This window comes from Vidua chalybeata, chromosome 6 (genome assembly GCF_026979565.1).
Source record: "Vidua chalybeata isolate OUT-0048 chromosome 6, bVidCha1 merged haplotype, whole genome shotgun sequence".
In the NCBI taxonomy this organism is placed as follows: Eukaryota; Metazoa; Chordata; class Aves; order Passeriformes; family Viduidae; genus Vidua; species Vidua chalybeata.
This window is the reverse complement of record NC_071535.1, coordinates 34,074,970-34,097,084: the sequence shown is the minus strand read 5'-3', so window position 1 is coordinate 34,097,084 and position 22,115 is coordinate 34,074,970. Positions and strand designations below refer to the sequence as shown.

The following is a 22,115-nucleotide window of genomic DNA, read 5'->3' as shown; positions in this document are numbered from 1 at the left end:
GCCAGGTTCAGTGTCTGTTCATGGATTTCCAAATGTTACTTAGTTGCTCTGTTAGAGTAATCTCATGTTACTCAGTTGTAATGGCAATTTTGCAGCTCTCCTTCAGTAATGTACTGCCTACAAATTTAAGCAACAGAATACCAAATCACTCTTTCAGATTGTTAAACACACTGAGCAAAATTTTCAGCAGTGTTTGCATGATTTGAGACATCCTCTCCCAACTGATTACCAGTGGGACACGAGCACTTTGAAAAATTTCATTTGATGGTAATGTACCTGACATCAGAGCCTCAGAGACATCCCACTAGGTATCTTCCTAATTTAAAGAAGATGCACTACTGTTTTTCTTTGCTATTTACTTGCTTAGTTGCTATATCTCTTTATAAAGACCTGTTCAAGCTGACAAAAGAACAAACAATTTAGTGGAATCTAAACTATACCATCAAGAAGTGAGAAATTTATGACACATGTTTTAATTATTATACTAAGACCCTTTCCTGGCAATCTGCCCCATCTCCTTTCTCCTACCTCATGCACTCTTGCTGCTTGTTACACAGAATCCCATTACTTCATATAGCCATTTCCTCTCCATATTTGTCTCTATTTTTTTGCTGACAGGAACAAAGGAAAGAACAACTTTATTATTATAAGGATCTATTTGAAAATCAGTATCTCACTTGCTTCCCTGCATTTAGAATTGCATCATATATTGCCCTGGTTTCTCCCTCTCAATACATCAGAGGCAAATTAATCCAGTTCTCAACATCTGACACAAAGCACTTGCAATGAGGGATATAGTGGTTAAGGTCTCATGTCTTCAATTATTTTTACTGAATTGCTTCTTCTATTAAAATTTGCAGTCTTGTAAGAAGTATGTTTGAAAAAAGCCACAAATTTGCTACTAGCTATTTCCAAGTAATTAAATTCATTAATCCAAACAGGGAGCAAGGGAAATAAAACTACTTTCTCCTTCATGCTTTTCCCCCTCCTCTTACTCCATAATAATTATAAGTGCTCTTAACTCACAAAATATTATGACCAGTGCTTATTCATTTGGGTTTTTGCTGTCCTTATCTTTCTTTTGCAAACCTTAAAACAGTAATTGCCCTGAAATCAGAAAGAATAAAAGGGTTTTCCCCACAGTAAACCTCAAACTTCATCAGACTCTCAGAAACAAGGCTGTTTGTTGCTTCTTGCATTCTTTAGTTCTTAGGTTTTTAGTTCACAGTATTCAGATTTACAGTTTTCCTTTTTCTGCAGCCTGCTTCCACCATGATACAGAATATTTAATTTCTACCATCATTACCAGAAAAGGAGTTTTGAAAAGAGGATGCAGAAACTCACACATCCCAAGACCAGACACACATAGGTGCACAGGAGCTAAGCTGAACTGTAAATTCAAAAGTCTGTACAACTAGAGCTGGTAGTACAGCAACTCAGTGACTAACTTCCCAAGGAGACAGCCGGTCGCTTTGCATAGCTGTGTGTGCTGCTGCATCTGCAGAAACAGGAAAAAGGAGAGGACGAGACAGAACGACCACAGCTTTCTGTCCAGCACACAGCATCCAGAAGCTCCACCTTTCCTCTGTGCGCGTTCAAATGAACACCTAATGTTTAAGAAACTCCATCCTTGTTGAAGTTTATAGACAGAAGTGCCCTCCATGGAAATATGCAGATTAGAACATGCCTGGAGATGGGCAGAGCTCGAAATACACTGAATAAGCACACACACATTGTCAGCAGCCACCACGCTACTGCAAGGCCTTCCACAGTTCCTGTTTTCACACAGATAAGTTAAATGCCTCATTTTCTCATCACACCAAATACCCTGTACTGTGTTTACAGAGGAAACTACTTCTGCTCCTCCCTGGTTCCCAGAAGGACAGCTTATCTCAGGCTCAGGCCTGCCATCTCCCTCAGAAGAGCCACAGCTGTGCAGGAGCCATGAGTCATTGGAGAAGGCTCCCCTCCCAGCGGCACCCAGAGCAAGGGACACCCACGACACACCAGCTCTGCCTTGCAGAGCCACTTGCTGAGCTACATCCTATGTGAACATGCAAGACAAGTCCTTATGGGCACACACAAAGATTAAGGCCTGTGAACACTTCAGCCTACAAATATAACAATGTCTCTTCAATACACACCTTTCCCTGCCTATTCAACAGTACAAGACACACAGCACTAGCACTACTGCTCCAGACAAAGCTCCAGGCAACCACCAACATTTCCTGCTGCACGCCCTCCAAGCCGGCTCAGTCAAGGTAAGGGGTTTCTGTTTTGGACACTGTGGGCCAGATAATAATTTTAGGGAGAGTTTGGAGAGGTTGTGCAAAGCAGTCCTGCCTCACTCTGGCAGGCAAAGAAGGCAATTCTCTTTGTTCTCTTCCCCAGGGACCAGTCAACCAATCTGTCTGGCCCGACCTGTCATTTCTATAGCTAATGGAATTGGAGAGGAAGTAGCAACCACATGGATTTTCCACCAGAGTCCAGCGTTTTGAGAGCCTTAATGCAAGTTTCCAGCACATGTAACATCACAAAGGGTAAGTGAACTTAGTGAAAAACAATCAACTGAATATTGATCAGAGGTGAGGGTAATGCAACCGAATTGCAAGAGTCAGGGGTTAAGTTTCACAAAATATTTTTTGTTGCTAAACAAGACCTTATAAAAATACAATCATTTCCCAAGGAACCACCCTGAAATCCTGTGCCTGGGTGCAAGAAAGGGTTTTTTGTGACAGAAGATGAGTGGAAGGCAGACAATGAATAGGATGCATGTGCTGCCCATTTCCTTTGGTTGAAATACACACGACAAACTAATATAATGTAACTTCTTTCTGTAAGCATGACTACAGGATCATTCTCTAGCATACAGCTATGATCACAACACAGACCCTTTAACTTTTCCATCAGGAAATCAGGCAGTCACTCCAAATCAGTAAGAAAGAATGCTATCAGAAACAACCTCATATCTGCCAGCCCACATTTAGGCCAATAAACAACCAGCTTCCTTGCAACAACAACAACCCACTTTTAACATGGCATGTATACCTTCATAAACTATTCAGGATCTACGGGGGAGAGAGGGGGGAAAATTGACCGAGGTAGCCAGAAAGCAGCTTTTCAAGCAACAGCAAAAATACTCTCCCCTCAGAACCCGGGAGTTGTGGTAATCCCCTTTTTGAGATGCTAATGTCATTACAACCGTAGCCCCAGAAGACAAGCATGGGGCCCGAGTGACAGAGCTTCTGCTGCGGCCTTACACAGATGATTTAAACTGAGCCTTTTGTAACTCTCCTTCCCAAAGCTCCCTGCCCGGCATCATGCTTGACAGGAGCTGCAGCTGCCATCCGACCCTCCCGAGGAGCAGGGGTGCAAAGATCAAGCTGATGAATTGATGCGTGCGGGCCGGGGGCGCAGCAGCCGTGTGCTGCAGCCTTGTGCTCTCTGATGCCAGGACAAAGATGGGCTCGGGGAACACTTGGGACAATACAAAGCAAAAGGTCCCCGACTGCTGTCTTGCTACTGCTAAACAACTGCACAACAGTAAAAATCATTACAGCTGGTCATTAAAATGGGCACAGCGCATACCAGTGTAGGAGAGCACGGCTCAAAGAAACTAATCAGCATAAACACATCTATCCTTCCACCTGGGGAACCAGCTCAGTCTTGGGAAGAAATCCTTCCCATGGAGAAAGCTACTCCAAACGGACAGGGAACAGTCAACTTCCCTGGCAAAAGCAACTGGAACTATTTGCTGTGATGAGATTGGAGACCACACCAGGCACCACAAGTTTCATCTTGCCATCACATGATATTTAACAATTGACAGATGGTTACCAGAGGGCTTTCTAGTTTTGTTTTCAATTCAGTTTTCATTACATCTGATACCAGTCAGGGAAAACCAACTTCAAGCGATGATTCTGTTGTAAATACTACAGGATTTACTGCAAAAGTGTTTCCTGTAACTTGCCATTTCCTACCATCTCACACTATATGAAAAAAGAGATCATCACCACAATGCCTGAGAAGTAAATCAAGCCAAGCTGCACACCAAGTGGAATACAGGTTAACTGGAAAAGCAAACTACAGACTGAAACATTTGCCATTCACAAACACTGCTGCATTTACAGCAACTCCCACTTCACCATGACAGTGGGTGAAGCTACCCTAACCCCACAGTCAAAGCAGGCAATTGTCCTGCTCTGCACTGCTGTGGCCTCACCTCCAGTCCTGTATGCAGTTTTGGGCACCACAATTTAAAAAAGGTATTAAGCTATTAGAGAGTGTCCAAAGAGGGGCCACGAGGATGCTGAAGGGTCTGGAGGGGAAGCCACGTGAGGAGCAGCTGAGGTCACTTGGTCTGTTCAGCCTGGAGGAGACTGAGGGGAGACCTCATTGCAGTCTTCAGCATCCTCACGAGGGGAAATGGAGGTGCAGGCACCAATCTCTGCACTCTTGTCACCAGTGACAGGACTGGAGAAAATGACATGAAGTTGTGTCAGGGGAGGTTTAGATTGGATATCAGGAAAAAGTTTTTCAAGAGGGTGTTTGGTCACTGGAACAGGCTCCTCAGTGAAGTGGTCACAGTACTAAGCCTGAGAGAATACAAGAAGCATTTGGACAGTGCTCTCAGGCGCATTGTGTGATTCTTGCGGTGTTCTGAGCAGGGCCAGGAGTTGGACTTAATGCTCCTGAGGAATCTCTTCCAACTCAGCATATCCCATGAGTCTATGAAATAATATGTAAGAGCCCCTCATCCCACTCCTGCTTAGGTGTTTTAACTCTTACCTAGAGAGAAATATCTGCATTTAATGAGGAAGCCAGCCTCTACTATCACAGAAAGAAGAAAGGTGACAGACCCTCTGGAAAGAGAGATGTGTCTGGTTTAATTTGTGCACAGTGCATGCTGGCAAGTAGCTTTGAAACCCTGGGTTCAGTGTCAGCTTTTTAGAAATAAAACCACAAAAGCTCAGATTCTGCAGGCATCCTCCCTTGGTGCTATTAACAAAAGTCAGGAGAAAAATTTCCTCCATCTGAAGTAACTAATTAAGTCAAGAGTTGAGAGGATGGAAACAGACTTAATGATAAGATGCTTTCCTGCTGTCAGAGGATGTAGAACAGACATTAATTTTCATCCTCTCAAATCCCTCCATGGCAGCCAATGCAGCCAAGCATGAAATACTTCTCACCTGCCTCAGACAACTGGCCAGAGGTATGCAGTAAAATAGCTATGAATTCACTCACCTTGACTGTAGTCAGAGAATGAATCTCTTCACAACACCCCTAGTTAGCAGCTTATACCAATTCCTCTTTGTTTTACTACCAGCAAGAATCAAGGATGCTAAAAGCAGCCCTACCTGTGAACCAGATGACAGTCTGCAATGTTCCTTTTCCCCATGCAGTCATACCACTGCCTGCCCAAGGACTCAACTCATACATAGGACCAACTCATGACTGGAAAGATCTGGTTGAAGTGGGACCAGACATGACCAAGGCAATACTGACAGGAAAAATATACAACAACAAACGAACAAACAAACCCAAAAAACCAACAACAAAAAAAATCCAGTTCTCTGTAAAGGTGCTCCAGCCCTGAGGAGCCTCTACAGCTGGAGCCATGTGCCAAGAAGCAGTCATTTCTCCAGGATGCTAAGAGGAGGCAAGGAGGCAGAACTTCTCACAGGAGCTAATCTCTTCCAGCACAGCACTCACACTGCAGTTCCAGTGTGGTTGCCCAGCAGAGGCGTGGCCTTACGCCAGCAGACAGCGATCTGGGCACCACTGCACACACCTCCTCTCCCACACAGCATAAGTGCACTAACAGGGCCTGCATTGCCAGTCTTGTCATCTGCCTCTATGTGTTTCATTACGCTCCAGTGACAAAAATTTACGAGGGTCCTGTACCAACAGAGAACTCAGCTCTCCCAGCACTGTACATCTCCCCTCAACTGTTCCAAAAGTGGAGTTCAGCTTACTAAATGCCATGGAGGAAACAGTCACCATCAAAGCATTAACTGTCAACTTGAAGGTAACATTTAAATATTTGAGAAGTAAATGCAAATAAAGAGATTCAAAGTGAGAAGGCTCAAAGGTCAGCCCTGCTTTGGGCTAATGGCATTAACATTTGCAGCAAGACTAGTTTGCTGGGAAAGGCAAAGAACTGGAGGACTAAAAGAATAAAATGTGAAAAAACAAACTTGCCACCTTCGTGGACTTCACTAAGACTTGCTCTTAAAGGTATACTCATTGCAGCTTGTGATTATATTCAAATTTCTCAGCTTACATATGAAAAATTAGCAATTTCCTCCTTTGAGAAAAGGTGACAGCTGAACCTAAACAGGCAGATTATAAACCTTTTACCTTTTCTTAGTATCTTACAACCCAAGTCATTTACAGCAAAGAAAGTGTTTACAATGAAACCTGAAGGTTGTCCTTCAGGCGCATTCAACTGTTACTTCTGCTAGGGAAAGCAAAACCAGGGACAGAAGGGAAGTACTAGCTTCAGGATAATACAGAACATTACAGATACTTTACACACTTTGTCTGTGCAAAAGAGAAGATGTGCTGCAGCACAAAGCATGGGTCAGCACAACTCGTACAGTACAGCTCCTTTTCAAAAGCACACCAGCAGGCCCAAAACTTGAACTACTGGAGACTGGTTACACAGCAGGCCATCCCCAGGGCTCTGAGTTTCAAAGATAGCTGCTCTGAAGTTACAAGAGGAATGGGCACAAGTAAACTGTTAGAAATCCACATTTCTCTCCTGCCATGACAGAGATGTATCAACAGCTGTGAGTTTTGTTTGACAGACCAGAAAGCACATTCCTAAAGGCCTCTGCAGCATCAGCTAAGTCTCCTGGATGTTAAATCTCCAGCTTGCTGGTGGTCCAGAATAAAGGCAGCACTAGAAGTCACTTATCCACTCTAACATAATTTCATTCCACACTTACAGTGACATACAGATACCACCTGGAAGGGATCATCATCAGCAAGGAGTGTTGACAAGGATTTAGAGTTGGGCAGCTTTAATAGGTTTATCTTCTTTACAAAAAGGGTTCCTCTATAGGGGTGAAGCAGCCAAACAAATGCAGGATAGGGGGAAGAGCAAAGCAGCTTTTAAACATTAAAGTGAACACAAACTAAGAAAAGCATAACTTTGAGAAAGTCAGATACTACTCAAAACATGGCAGCAACTTCTGCTTGAAAATCCTCCCTACATCATCTTTCACAGAAAATTGCTATATGATCTTTCACAATTTCTCATCCCCAGATCACCATTAATGATGTTCGAGCTTTTATAGATAGGCATAGCCAGTGCTCCAGTAACTGGTGTCTTCACCTTGATCTGCTTCTGGCTCAGATTTCTGCACTTCAGTCCCTGGAGGGCACACGCACTTCGTAACCTTTAATTCTTAAACTCTTCATCAGTGTCTCACAAGTCAGTCTTGTTGCCTACAGAAAAGCTTCAAAACCCTGATGTTGCAGAGGCATCCTCCTGCATTAAGATATTTACCTAACCCTTAAAAAGTAAACACATATTTTACTACTAGGGTTCTCCCTCCCAAGGTCATACTATTCTCAACTGTTCTAATCTACTTGCATAAATAAAACACTACCTTCTTTTAGGATTTGCACTACTTAACCACCAAGCCACTAATTTGCTTTATAAACCACTAGGATCTTTTTCAGAACTCCATCTCTGGAAGCAGTCACCATCCTGTTTTGCTGCACTCCCATTCCCCTCCTCTCCTTCCTAGAATCTTATTCTCTACTGATCCTCATTCATGTTCAATCTCTTCTACCACCTTCCTACAAATCTCCATTTGCCTTACAGCATTGGTAAGAGCACAGAAAAATTTATATTTTCTTTCTGGACAGTTTTATCAGTGTCTAAGGATATGTCTGACACAAAATTCTTTACACACCACGTTGGTCTTTTTCTCAGGACATAGAAAACATTCTTTCTAGCCATTAATGCAGCAGCAGCATTCGACTTTCTAATTATGACTCTGCATGTGTCAAAGCTCACTATGTTTCTTCCCTGTCTGTGGGCTGAAAACTCAAGACAACATCCACCAGAGGTGCTTATCTCACTCTACAGCAAGGCAACATTTTTCAAGTAAGACATATATTTCCCTTTACTGACAAAGTAAAAGATGTATCTCAAAAGCAGCAGCAATGGTATTTTTTTACTTTTGAACAAAAAATATTTTTCCAATTGAATTAAGATGACTGGCTAGACCTAAAATGCTGAGTCCACAGGATTTCAAGTTGCTCTTTTGCTACCCTACTGTTCAATTCTTTGGCTTCTGCTCCCACCGAAACGCTTCTTACTGTAGCAGGTGGATAAACACACTTATTTTTGCATTCACAGCATTGGACCTATAGAGAAGAAACACAGGAGATATCTCCATCCAGCACCAGCCGTGCCAAAGTACACAAGCAATGAGGGAGCATCCCAACAACCTCTTGAGATTAGGCAGTGTTCTCAGTACAAGAAATCCAGAAATTCCCCTCCCCGTTCCATAACAAAAGGATCACTGTACTAGGCTGGGCCAAAAGCTTATTTTATTCTTCAACAGTTTAGCAACAAGCCTGCTCCAGCCCAATCCACCTAGCACATCCTGTAAGTCATGCAGCCCCACACCTAAGGGGTTACCTTCAAATCCCTTTAACAACATCTGGAAGCAGTCCTCCAACTCCAATGCAACACTTAGCAGAAGCAGAGCCTCAGGAATTCCTGTTTGCAAGGGAAGATGAACGCTCCCCAGAGGTTTCAGTTCATTAAAAGAAAAATGTGTTTTTATATGCAGACGAGCACACACAGATAAGCAGGTATACAACCTCTTGTGACAATGCCATAATCCTCTTCCAATTACTTTCACAAAGGTACAAACATTACTGAGCTTGCTGCTCAAGTGCCTTTAGCACCATATTCACTCCTGACTATTGGCAGTTTGTTACCAGCAGTGTTTCAGCAGTCCTCATCTAGACACAGATTCCCAGGTTTAGAAGAGCCTTGACAGATTTGACCACAAAAGCTGAAGACTAAACAATCTACAGTTTCCTACCTTGCCCCACCACTTGTTTATTCCTTACCATCCATGTCAGCATACCCACAGCTTTACACACCACACACCAGCTATTCCAGCAGTATTTGCAGTTAACAGCCCAGGCTGAAGTTTGCTACAGTTCCACAGCAAATGTACTTCTTGCTCTGCCATCTCCACTGCAGAATCATTATTAGCTGGCAGCATGAACAGGAAGTGGTAACTACTTGTGGTACTTCAGTTAAACATAAGGGCTGGAGAAGCAATGGCAGACATGGGTCGCACAGATGAAAAACATTCCACATATTCTAAAAAATAGTTCCTCAGCTGCTCTGGGAACCAGTGTAGGATTCAAAAGGGACAGAAAGCAGGAAAGGAATTGGGACAAGGCGATAAACTTTCTTCTATCCCACTGTCAGGACTTTTCCTGTAATACTAGGGAAAAACCCAAACTCTTCCCAAATGATTGCCTCTAGCAAATAAAAAGGAAAGGACTGAGTGAAAATAGGAAGAGACAGAGAAATCTGTATCTTCAGCCTAGCGGGCAGCAGTCCTCAAGGAACACCAGGATGGTGATGAGTCAGAACCTGGACTGTAGTTCACAACTAGTTTCTCCTGAAGAACAATGCCATTTAGCACCCCTCCTGCTTCCCTCTGCAATGAAACTCATACTAGTTTCCATCTTTTGCATTCTAACCCAAGGAGCTACGATGAATTGGACCAGACAACTCTTCAGGTTTTTCCTAAAACAGCTGATTTTCCTGCTAGCAACCATAGCCAAGAATTGAAAGCCCCTTAATACTATGTGCATGTAATACTGCTTTTCTTGCCAGGAGTAATATTCAAGCATTGAATAAAAATAGAGGATTCAGATGATCCCATCAGTATTTCTGTTAACCCCCACTTTCTGAAGACCAAAATTTGGTAGGTGGTAAAAATTACCCTCCCACATCTTTCAATTCTTCTTCATTAATCCATTCCCTTCATATTTTGTTCCTCTGTTTTGGTTTTTTGTTTGTTTGTTTGTTTTTGTTTTGGTTTTTTTTGTGTTTTTTGTTGTTTGTTAGTTTTGTTTTTATTTTTTTTCAGAGGAGGAGGAAAGTTCAGACTAAACAAATCCTATTTCAGAGTTTAACAAAACCATATAGAAAATTTTATTTTATAAATTTAGAAGAGATAAGGAAACCAAATATGCTTCCCAACTGCTTCTGAAGTTGCATGCATCCATAACACGGCCACTGGAAAGACTTTAAACTTTTTCTGAGCGCATGAAATAAAAAGCAGGAGTATCCAATGGAATATATCAAGAATCATGCTGAGATGTTCACTTTTCTTGATTAAAGGAAATGAAAGATTTTTTTACCTCAGTCTGTCCTCTCAATACTCTGTCAGCCTCTCAAAACTCTCAGAAGCAGCATGTCTCTGCATTTAATGAACTATTTATTCTGATCTGTTGTTTTCTTGAGACATTTGAAGTTAAATGCTGTAGAAGGCACAAGGATCCCTTCCAAGCACAGTGAAAGGTGGGAAGCTGATGTCCCTCTCTCAAACTGAGGGCAGCCGTTATTCCCAAATCCAAGGGTCAAAACCAAAAATGGGACATAGAGATGAATCGCAAGCCTATCCAACACAACAAAACGTATAATGGGAATCCTAGCTCACAGACACTTATATTAACCAGTAAAATATCACACTCATTTCTCATAGTACAACAGTGAATTAAGTCTACTCACATGCAGGTCCTTTGGATTTGCTTGGCCAACCTAGGACAGACAAAAAGAAAATTCAGGATTATTATTATGCTATCATGGTTTAAGCCAGCAGTTGGCTAAACATCACAAAGCTTTAATTCATTCTTCAGCCACAAGAATGCATTAAAATTTAAAAAGTTATGTGGCTTCTTGAGATCCTTATTACTCCCTTCAAGGCATTTACTTAAGTAACACTGCCTGGGTCAGTGTGTGTAGCAGTGTGAATATTATTATCATTATATGAATAGTCTAATTCTGAGCCTACCTGCATCTGCTTCCTAGCCATCTTTGCAGCCTGGCCATTATTCTGCAGCACCTCACCATGCTCTTCCATACCACTCTGCTCTTATTAAGCTCTACAAAGGGACTGGAAAGAGGAATTGCCCCTGAAAATGCTCCCCCTTCTCTCCATGAAGAAGGCCACACTGCTTTGGGTTGACACTGTAATTTCTCCAAACCCACACGTACATGAAGCATACAGGTCAGAATCAAGATCATCTGTTCATGCATGACACTTTCCACATTTCTGTCTGGCCATCCAGTGCTACAGTATCCTTGTTTTCAGGGCCACTGAATTCATCCCTAGCTGTATAAACGCCTTCCTTTCAGCTGCATAATCAGAGACAAAGGAAACCTCTGCTTCGCAGAGATTCCCAAAGAATAGGAACAAGTCTGAATCTGCTCAATGAGCAGAGTGCGCTCTGACATGCTGCTCTCTGCAATGCAAACAAGAGCTCCAAGAGCTCTGTGCAGAATAACCTTGGCACTGAAAAGACCTTAGAACAGCAAGCAGCAGATTGGCTGCATTTGCGTCACAGACAACACACAGGAATGAAGTGGTTTCAGTTTATTCAAGCTCAATTTATCACTTTAATGGCAATCCTAAAAATTAAAGAGCCAACTTTATAGCATTTTGCACGTGCAGTCAACAAAAATCAGAATGTGTCTAAATCTAAATGGACTTAGATTCCCGAGCCTGCATTACTATTAATTTTTAAAGGTTAATATTTACACTCGCTCATTTATGGGTATTGACATTTGCTTAATTCGGGATGTTTAATACTTTTACCAACACATTTACTTGCATTTCCCAGGATCAGGAGATGCTATTATCAATCATGAAAGGCCCAACCTGTTTTGATAGGTTTTTGACAGAGCCAGTCAAGAATCTAAGAGAGATTACACATTTGGAACATAAATCATAGGAAGCTTTCAGAGTATTTTACAGGCTACATGTTAAAATTTAATGAACAACGTAATCTGATCTACTGTCATTCTTCGAAAAATAGCCTGGCCAGGCAGGAGGACCACTGTGAATGAGATATAAATACAAGGCCTTAAGGGACAAAGATGGGAAGGAGAGGGGGTAAAATTACAAAAGTCACAGCAACAAAGAAAAAATGGAGAAGCATTAGCTGTGGAAATGCAGATAAAAAAGGTTATCATTGCTCCTCTCCAATGCTTCAAAAATTCCCCATCTCTATCTACTAAGCATCCTGGCTCTTAGCTACGTTCCAGTTGAACCCTGAAAGAAACAGAAAGACAGATGAAGAACCAAGCCTCAGTATTACTGAGGAGCTTTCCAAGTCTCCTTGCTTGCTCATTCCTTCATTATTTCCCGCAATTAATCTTGGAGAACTTGCCAGACAAGGAAAAAAAGCTGCAACAGTGATAAAGCTCAAAAAATATTCCTGAGCAACACTCAAGTTTCCATAAATCCTCCTCTTCTGACACAGCTTCACTGCTTGCCTATTACCAAACGCTGCATTTGTTTTGTGTTAAAATATATGGTTATTTTCATATTCATGGAGATCTCCTAATGAAAAGATTCAGGGGACAGTTTCCCCAAATTCTGCAGTATGTTAGTGACTAAGCAACTTATATTAATCTCATGGCACTTGAGGATATTTGGATAGATTGCTTGAGACAAAGTGCTGAGGATTTTTCTTAAAAATCCATGCATAAATAAAACCAATTTATTACCAGAGGACAGAGCAGATGCTTGCTGACTGAAAATGAGTCTACTCTCTGCATTAACCACATGGCAGAGAGAACATCTTCCTGCCCAGACCATGAATATGTCTCTAAGCTTCCTGGAACTTAAGCAATAGAATTTTTAAGCAGCAAAATGATTGCAATACATATACCTCAGATGGTTTTATACATACGAATCACAAGCTCTGCTTTCTTACTCACGGTTGAGCCAGACATTGTCTCCATGCTTGTCTTTTTATGAGAACATTCTTCAGCTTTTAAAGCAATTTTGAGCTTGTCACACTGGCTCCACATTCAAGATAAGCACTACCACCACAAGATTTAATACAGTCTCCTGCTTCATGTTAACACTGTTTTGCTCTGCTTGCTCTGAATAACTTTGCTATGCAAAGTAATAAAGTGAGGATGGCAAGGTGGTGAGGGGACCAAGATGAGGGAAAGCTGATTTTCCCAGCGCCTCGCTAGTACTCTTTGTTTCTCCATCTGGCTCTCTGCTCCTCAGCTGACTTGCTCATTAATGTCACTCATGGCTGGCATGCTGCTGCAGGTGCAGCTCCCTGGGCCCATGACACATCACTGAGCACCCCCCATCCCTCCCAGCAATTGCATTTTGGGTTGCTACATCCCAGTCTTGGAGAAACTGTACATGGAAGTGCTCCTCAGCAAGCCCTTCCCCAGGACTCCTTCCCCTCCATGTCTTGCCCTCTGCTATGATCCTGGCTCCCCTCTGTTTTCTCACTTCCCCTGCAGGAAATGGTTCCTGCCTAGCCATTATAATCCTGTTTAGCTGATGATCTGCCTTGATCAGTTCACCACAACTGGTTTCAGATCCTGAAGCAAAAAAGAACACAGAAAGGGAAATACAATGCAGACTCTTGGATCTTCTGGTATGCCTAGCTAGTGCTTTTGTAATGTGATTGGATGTTTCAAAAATGATCTTAAAAAGGATTGTCAGTATTGTGGCAGCTTTTCCCCATCCAGCAGTCTCCGTGCACCACAAGGCATTTGCATACTTATTGCAGTCTCAGCTGAAGATGCTGCAGTGCCTAATGGGGCTTTCAGATGGTGATGGTGCCTCAGGCTGGTGTATCTTACAGGCCTACATCTGAAATGAGGCAGTGACACTATCACAAACAACAGCAAAGTTGGAAAAAAAACATGGATAGCCCAAATCCAAAAAAATCTTGTCCCTTTCCCACTGTCACTAACTATTCATGACAATTTGTCATGCTCTTAAGGGTGTCTTCCCCACCCTCTCATTACCTACAAGGCTAAAATCAGGTGAGGAAGACATATAAGCCTGAGATATCTTATTTCAGCAGTCTCTCCCTTCCAACTCAAAGAGCCAGGAATAGCAAACGGAAATCACTCCAAAACTCCTCCTCCAGAAGTCTTCAGCACCAGCAGACTTTTCCATACACAATCACCTCAACTTTGACTGCATCTGGCAGCTAATGTTTATTCTGCTGTACCACACTGATGCTGAGGAATGTTGGTCACATGACATTCTCAGGTGCCATGATATGTCAAATAAATAGGACTTTTTAGAGTTATGTCAAGAACAGGGGTTTTCCATACATAGGCAAGCTAATGCTCTACATTACAACAGCTGCTCAAGTAAAATCTTTCCTTTTGGGATTAACTCCTTCAAAGTTCTTGCAAAAGCAAAGTTCCTCCTTCCATCTCATGCCTCCAATGACCAGACATTTCTCTACAGACAAAAACTAGATCGTGGCTGGTCTGAGAAAAAGACATATTTCAGGGTATCCTGGGTAACCAAGCACGTACTTCACATCAAATACTACCTTCTGAGTATCCAGTATATTTCTTTCCTCCACTCATTTTTAAAAGGCAGATCTCCCATCTCTGATGACATTTTTCATATCATCCCATTCCACTGCTTTTTACACTATTCACGACACTCATCCATCCAAGAAACAGTAAGAGATGAGGGGAGAAGGAAAACTTAAGCTGGAAAGAGGGTCCAATAGAGAGGCACAGGTAGCAGGTGTTAAGGTGTCAGAAGATAGCATACAAGGAAACACTGAACAGATTCATCAGCTGTGCAAAAGAGCTGGACACAATCTCTGCTTCTAGCCTTCCACATGAGCAGTTGCTTCAAGGCACACAAATAACACTGTTTATATGAGAATCTCACTTAACAAAACCAGAGCCCACGCTCTTCAGATGCCCCAAGTGTCCCCAGCTGCAGTGAAGGGATGAGAATGGAGAGGAAAAAAAACCCAGGGGAATCAAAACTACAGGATGAAGGACAAGAACTTATTCACTACTACGCAGGACTCATTCAGTTCAGGAACTTCCTACTCTGCTCAACAAGTAGTGATGGAATTTTTCCTGTGTACAAATACATCAACCACCACCAGTTTTCACCTAAAAATATACAGCCACTTCCAAACTTATATACCTCCCCCTCCTGTAGCATATATAAAGATTTCACTTACCGGTGGACTGTGCTTCCAAGATAAAGGAGCCAAAGAAAACTAGCAGACGAAATAACCCATGGCCAGTCAAGGCAAGAGATGATCCTCTGTTGCTCTTTGATGCTACCATTCCATGGCACATCTTTTACCCACCAAGGTTTCTTTTTAAAAAATTTCTTAAAGATCTGGTTGATCAGGAGCACCTTGGTCTAAAAAAAAAAAACAGACAAAGCAAGAAAAAATGTTGAGCCAAACACCTACAACATCTGGAGAGGGAAAAGGGAAAGTTAGAAACAAAGAGAAACCTTTTACATGTTCTAGCACTTAGGAATCTTACTAAGTATTCACAGTTCTCAAGGTAACAGGAGCAGAAAAAGCAATCTTCTACAAAGGAAAGACTAAAAGGATCTGTATTAGAGAGAGACCATAACTTTTCACTCACTGATGTTTCAAATGTGAAGACTGCCTAGCTTATAATTAATTTTAGCTTTTCCCTTCAAGACAGCCCCAGAGGACATAGCATCTGGAAGATTTGTTTCAAAAATTCTTCAAGAGACCCAGTCTTTCTCCACTCCCACTTTTCAGAGGATCTCCAAGACACCGCAGACTGTAGGATAAATCAATCAAATGCTTCCTCAGCCACCTGGAGAGGCACAGCAATGCTGACAGCCAGCCGGCAGGCAAACACACGCTTATAGGAGGAATGTAAAACAACTTGCAAACCTCAGGTATAATGATCTGACAGGACACAGCAATTAAAATTGCAGGATGTGACACTGCTCATACCTGAGGACTGAGGGATTCACCCACAGCCTATGAGGCACTGTCACAGCAAAAACAGCCTTGTACACAAACACACAAAGCACAGCTGGGAAACAGAGAAAGCACAAAGCTGAACCCATACTTTTAATGAAGACCCAGCAGAACAAATTTCACCAAGCTGTTATAGTTTTAACCCGCAAGGCCTCCAACGGTAAACACGCCAACAACCAAGCAACCCACCAAAAAACACCCTAGAAAAACAAATCAACCAATAAAATAAAAACAACCCAAAAAACCCACATGGAAACACATTTCAATACTTGTATCCTGCTATTCATTACACATCTGAAGCTCTCAGGTGAAAACAAATTTGCCAAAATTAATGGTTTTTACACCTGACAACAAGAATAGTTTTAATTCTGAGGAAAACCCCATTCAGCCACAGCTTCAGTTAAATGAATCTGCAGACTGAAGGAGGATTCGGTTTTTTATTGGTTTTTTATTTTATTTCCAAGTTTCCCAAGGAAAATCAAAACTGCTAATCTCTGATAATCTCAAAGAGATCTGAGAAGTGCAGAGGCAGGTATCGTACTCTTTTGTACCTTGTAAGGACAAACAGGACATCTGGGTTAGCACTCCTACTACTGGGGAAGGCAGAACCTTCAGATCCTTAAGTACTCCGAGATTAAAGCAATACACCTGCACTGACTAGAGAAACACACAACTCAGCCTCGACTCACATTTCCAATTACTCAGGCAAAACAGTAGATGCATTATGGGAGGGAATATGTAGATCTGTCAATAAACCTGGTAGCCATTCTAGTAAAAAAAGGGTTTTCCCTTAGATCCATGTCACTGCTATGCTTATACTTCACAAAACGGCTATCTTTAAAATTTGGATCTTTCTTTTTGGATCTCTCTTTTTGGATCTCTCTCAGAGAAAAATTCTTTGTCTGCATACATCCTGCCTTGAAATGTCATTTCAAGATGACAAAATGTCATGTGTATTGGAGCTGCTGCTACAATAAACTCTGTGTCTACCCTTTTGTTTCTTGCTTCATTTAGAGGGGGAGGGAGAGGAGTGAATCTATTCCACTATGCCTGTAGCACAGCCTATAGATTTCTCATGTATTCCACAAATCGGAGCCAATGCTTTGTTCAGCAAACTTCCACCATGCAGAACGGAATAAGGATACTTCCACTTACCTGCTAGAATACCTTCAGCAACAATTAAACCATGGAATGAAAAAATACTCTATGTGAAGAAAGCCAAGCCAGTTAATCTGTACATCTGCCCTATCCTCTAAAGTCAGACCTCTTGCATGGCATCGAAGTTCATATTCAATACTCCAGGCCAACAGTCGGCTGCTCTCCTCGAAGAGTCACTGCTCTATACAGAATTACAGCTCTGAAAAAGGAGTGCACCATCCTCAACAAACGCCCTTCTGATTAGACCAAGAAAGCTCTGTCCTCCCTATTCCAATTTAAGGAAGCCTCATTAGTATAAGAACTTCTGAAAGTATTGCTGAAGTATTTTTTAAAGGTGGCCCTCCCTGCCCTTGGAACAATACATGTCAGGTGACATAGCAGCAGCCAGGAGAGGTAGGAAGAGGACATGCAATTATCACAAAATTTGCTGAGCCACCTGAGGTATGCTACCTTTCACCAGAGGCATTTTCCTCCCCCAAAGACTGCACCTAGAAGTCAGCAGTCCAGTTCTGGTCTCTGAACACCAAACAAGCTAGAAATACCTAAAACAAGAATATCTTCAGGGGGAATAATTTACTGCTTATTTTTGATTCACTAACAGATTGCTCCAAAGCACAGCACTGTTTCTCTCCTTTCTTTTAAAATCAGACATGTTTTCCACACCTCTTTTTAGCTACGAAGTCACTCCAATCCCAGGTTACCACATATCCTGTCTATCACAGGCCTGGGGCTGTCAGTCCAGGAATGCTGTAAATTGATGCTGCTATGCCTACAGAAACAACCCACTAAGCTGATTTAGTTTGGTGTAGATTTGAAGGAGACACAAGGGTGGCCAGCCCATTCAGTGGGTGACAGCATAGACAAACCCCTCAGGATTGTTAGGAGACATGGGCTACAGGTACTGCTTGCAAGGATCCTCCCTTTGGTCTTCAGCCAAGTTACAAAACTTGTTCCCAGCCTTGACTGTTCCCTGGCAAAATTAGAAGAAGAGATTCTGACTAGATAAGAAACTATCCCCTTTTCCCAGAGGAGAGCTGATTTTGAGGCTATTTAGACAGACATTCAATTCTCTGAAAATTGACTGTTTTAGCACACTCTTTATACCTACAGCTTAGGGGGAAGCAACTTTCATAACAACTCCTCAGGCCTCCACCGCCTGAAGTTAGCTGGAGTGCAGTGTAGATCACACACGTTTGTCAGACATACTCCCAGGAGTGTAGCTTAACAATTCAGGGGTTTGGGAGAATCAAAGTGTACACAAAGCACTAAGTAACAGGCTGCTTTCTTTAATGGATGCCAGGAACAATAAGGTAGAAGCTGACACTAGCACAACTATGAAGAGCAAGGACATTTCAGACTCATTTCACATGCTACAGCCTAGGCTGAAGGGTTATGTAAGGATTAAGTTTAAACAAAGATGTTTACAAAGATAATATGTAGTACAGCCAGCAGTGCCCATAAATACAGTAAGGAGTGGAAGGGATTTTTCTCTGTTAAAAGTCTATCAGTCAATAAAGGTGGAGGGTTTTTTGCTTTCTTTATAATGTGAACCTTGAAAAACACCCACTAAATATGGATAAGACAATAAGCCATCCTCTATATCCATAAAGTCAATAGCCACACACCCTCTTAGGCAATGCTATGAACCAGTGAAGAAGTACCCATTGCTCCCAACTTAGGGACATCTCCAGCTCTTCAAGTCTGATGCTTCAGCAAGAGTCCCTCTTGTTGCATGGCTAGCCCTGCTTGCACAGGGACAAGTAGCTTCCTTCTACATAAAGTCCTCAAGCAGACATCAACTCCCACTGAAACCATGCAAGCCAGACTCCCTGCTTGCTCTTACACCACCAGCAGCCCTTTCCAAAGATGTCAAACTTACATATGGCAGGAGCTCTCTTTAAGATAAGCTCTTTGGGGACCTTTGCCATTTATCTTCCAGACCTTCAGAAGCTGCCAACTCATATCCCTTGATCCAAGATCCCTTTGTAAGCATGTGTAAATTTTCACAGGATTATGACTTTAATTTCTTATTTTTCTTATTTTGTCACAGAAGGACTCCTAGGTCCACATGGAAAATCATTCTTTGGAAGGTCATATGCTCAAGACATGCTCTGGACAACCAGAGACTGGACAGTCTGAAGCTCTCTAGCTGCTCAAAATGCCTGGCACAGTTATGGCCTGTGTCACTGTTGTTGGAGAACAGATCTTTTAAAACCTGAATTCTTCAAAGTTTATTTAGGGAAATGTTCAGAATGTTTGGAATGCTACTGGCTTGCTTTTAAATACCATACTTGAAACTTAGCAAAAGAAAATTAGCTATCCTCATGCACATAAGAAATCTCTATTTTATCCACATGATTTCCCCCTCACTGAATAATACGCAGACATTGTTTGCTAACTCTAGAATGCACACAGCAAAGATCTTAGCAGTGGCAGGAGTGATGGGTGTGCACAGCATAGCTTTTGAAAAGCTAAGCACAAGTGCTGTTCTTGCCTCATGGTCACGCTGCAAGTGGAATCTAATGCAAGCAGTGTGGTTTAGACGATTTAACCTTCACCCTTAGTTGCTGGTTTTGTTGTATGCTTATTTTGCCTGCTTTCAAAAAGCAGTTAAGCTTTAAAGCAAAAAAGTCATCCTCTTGGCTGCTAAATAAAAAAAAAATACAGAAAAATCAAGTCCAAGTGACAGCAGAGGAAAGAAATCCTTCATTCCACTTACTTTCTGTGGTTAAACCAGTTTAGTTGAAAGCTTTTAAAAACATAATTGTGTTTTTAACATTTAGGAATAGCATCACAATTCAATTACACTGTTCAGTTTAAGTTAGGAACAAAGGAAAAAACCAAAGCCTTTGACGTTACCTGCAGGCAGTTCAGAAAAATCTTAATAATCTGACTTTTCAGCACAGCCAACTCTCAATTATTCAGGATAATGAGATAAGGTGAAAGAGGAAAGAAGGAAATATGAAAAGCCAAACAACATGTAACACTCCTCCTGTCCAGTAACCAGATGATGTGTTTGGTAGCTTCATTTTACACCTTCATATTTAAATTATAAAAAGGCAGGTTTCTGCATAACACAGTCAAAGCACAAAGCAGGCACATTGCACATATTCCCTGCTACAAAGAAGAATCAGTAGGAAAGACCAAGCTGCTTATTCTGGACATTGGAATCAGCACACACCCTACTGCAAACAAACCAATTGTTGAAGTGAAATTCGAATAGCTAAATTTCCTTCCTCATTCCCCAACTGTGCTGAGGGTGGCCTATGACCTTCCAATTTGGCTGTTTCTTTCATAAAATTGTTTTGATTTAGCTTTTACCTGCTCTCTTCCACAAAGGTTTCTAGAACACTTCTTTTAAGTTTTAAAATGTTATATTAAAAAAAAAATCCCAACAAACTAAACCAACAATTGATGATGCACAACTTCTATTTTCAAGAGGGAGCATTAGAGTTTGCACAGAAAGAAGCCTACTGGACAGGTTAAACCCTGAAATTCCATTTTAATCTCTGATAAATGGCATGTACCTAACTCTTCACAGGCTCACTAAGGCACACCCAAGCTTTAAGCCAGGGAACTGGATTTTTCACTACTGGATAATTAGTACCTTATAACTGATAAAGTCACACCAATATTCTTACCTCAAGTGAATAAATCTGCAAGATTCACCAATTTGCACAGCTTACTCCCCAGCTTCCTTCTCTCTACCCTTCCTAACACAGGCTGAAGTCCTTTTGGCATGGAGATTGTGCTTTTGTTCCCCTCTCTTGTTTGCCTCCTTATCTCACTTGATGCTCCTCTAACCATCTTGAGGTTAGCCAAGCATATTTTCCTGTGGGCTGATTGCAGGGAGCACTTCTTCCAGCTACTCCCCTTCCATGCTGGGTGCAAGCCTTTGTATACAAACTTCTTCCCTGCTGCAGCCCAGAGAAATGGACAGCAGGTTCAAAGATATTCCTGAGGGGACCAAACAAGCTTCCACTCCAACACTCCTTTTAAAGGTAAGTAACAAGGAATAGACTTTCCAAGGGGTGTGCAAAGAGGTGCAAGGTTGCCAAGGGGAAAAGGGGTGGTATTCAGTACCTTTCACTGTCCATTCCATGACAGAAATGCTCAAGTCAGTGCGGATTAACAACTGCCAAGCAGGGCTCGGTTTTTGTTCTTACAAATAGTACTCATACTTTTAGAAACAGAATCAGAGACAAACTATTAGGAACAGTCTCAGTATTGTGTGATCTTTCCCCACATACCATGGTTGTCATGACACATTCACAGAAGATTCAAACTGTATTACTTTAAAAAAAAATTCCAATTTTCCTTGCTTTGGTAAGCCCAAGAGAAAGCCCTAAATATCATTAGTTCCCCAATTTTAAGACTTTTTTTTAAAGTCACAGAATTTCACTGGAAAATTTTTCTGTTTTACTTGGGAAGAGGAAGATAAGAGATCAAAATCCATTGTCCTTCCAAGTAAGGAAGAAGTTAGTTATGGGCAGGCTGTGAACTTCCAGGAACCAGTAAGAAGAAAAACAGAGCTGCAGAGGAGCAGCGGAAGAGTTAGGTTAATGCACACAACTCCAATGCACTGCAGATTTCTGCACTATTACAAAAATGCTTATTGCAGTGGGATCATGTCAACAGTGAATGAAAAGAAAACAGTTATTTTTTTTAAAAAGTGCTGGATCTGCTTTAAAGGATTTTTTTTTTAAACATACTGTCATCTATGCAATCTATGGAAGGAACTAGAGACTGGGGGATTTTGGAAAACAAATCTCTCACAATCTGTCTGGGTTCTGTTTTTGGGTGATTTTTTGTTGTTTGTGGGTTTTTTGAAAATGTCTTTATTTGGAAAAGTATTCCCTTTAGAAACTATTGTTTCAGCATTTTTCCCCTGCCGCACTGCATCAGAA

At 41.7% G+C, this 22,115-nt stretch overlaps 1 protein-coding gene and 1 long non-coding RNA gene across 9 annotated transcripts in view; one reads left to right on the top strand and one right to left on the bottom strand.

Annotated features, from left to right (window-relative positions):
* SUSD6 (sushi domain containing 6) overlaps positions 1-22,115 on the bottom strand; it is a 78,539-nt gene that overhangs the window by 31,959 nt on the left and 24,465 nt on the right. For 5 of the 6 annotated variants that reach the window (XM_053944847.1, XM_053944844.1, XM_053944845.1 and 2 more), the window contains 2 exons: positions 15,259-15,446; positions 10,784-10,813 (listed from right to left, as the gene is read on the bottom strand). In XM_053944847.1, coding sequence (XP_053800822.1) covers positions 10,784-10,813; positions 15,259-15,379 — 151 coding nt within the window. In that variant the 5' untranslated portion in view covers positions 15,380-15,446. The remainder of the gene's footprint in view (positions 1-10,783; positions 10,814-15,258; positions 15,447-22,115) is intronic. The other variant, XM_053944850.1, reaches the window with a different exon arrangement.
* LOC128789197 (uncharacterized) lies at positions 1,878-16,308 on the top strand. 3 transcript variants are annotated; one of them, XR_008431348.1, is made up of 4 exons: positions 1,878-2,261; positions 2,392-2,540; positions 9,884-9,974; positions 10,140-10,477. It is a non-coding gene; the product is annotated as an uncharacterized LOC128789197 (long non-coding RNA). The 3 variants fall into 3 exon arrangements; XR_008431347.1 differs by lacking the exons at positions 9,884-9,974; positions 10,140-10,477 and adding an exon at positions 15,739-16,308 and having other exon boundaries at positions 1,881-2,261; XR_008431346.1 differs by lacking the exon at positions 9,884-9,974 and having other exon boundaries at positions 1,882-2,261.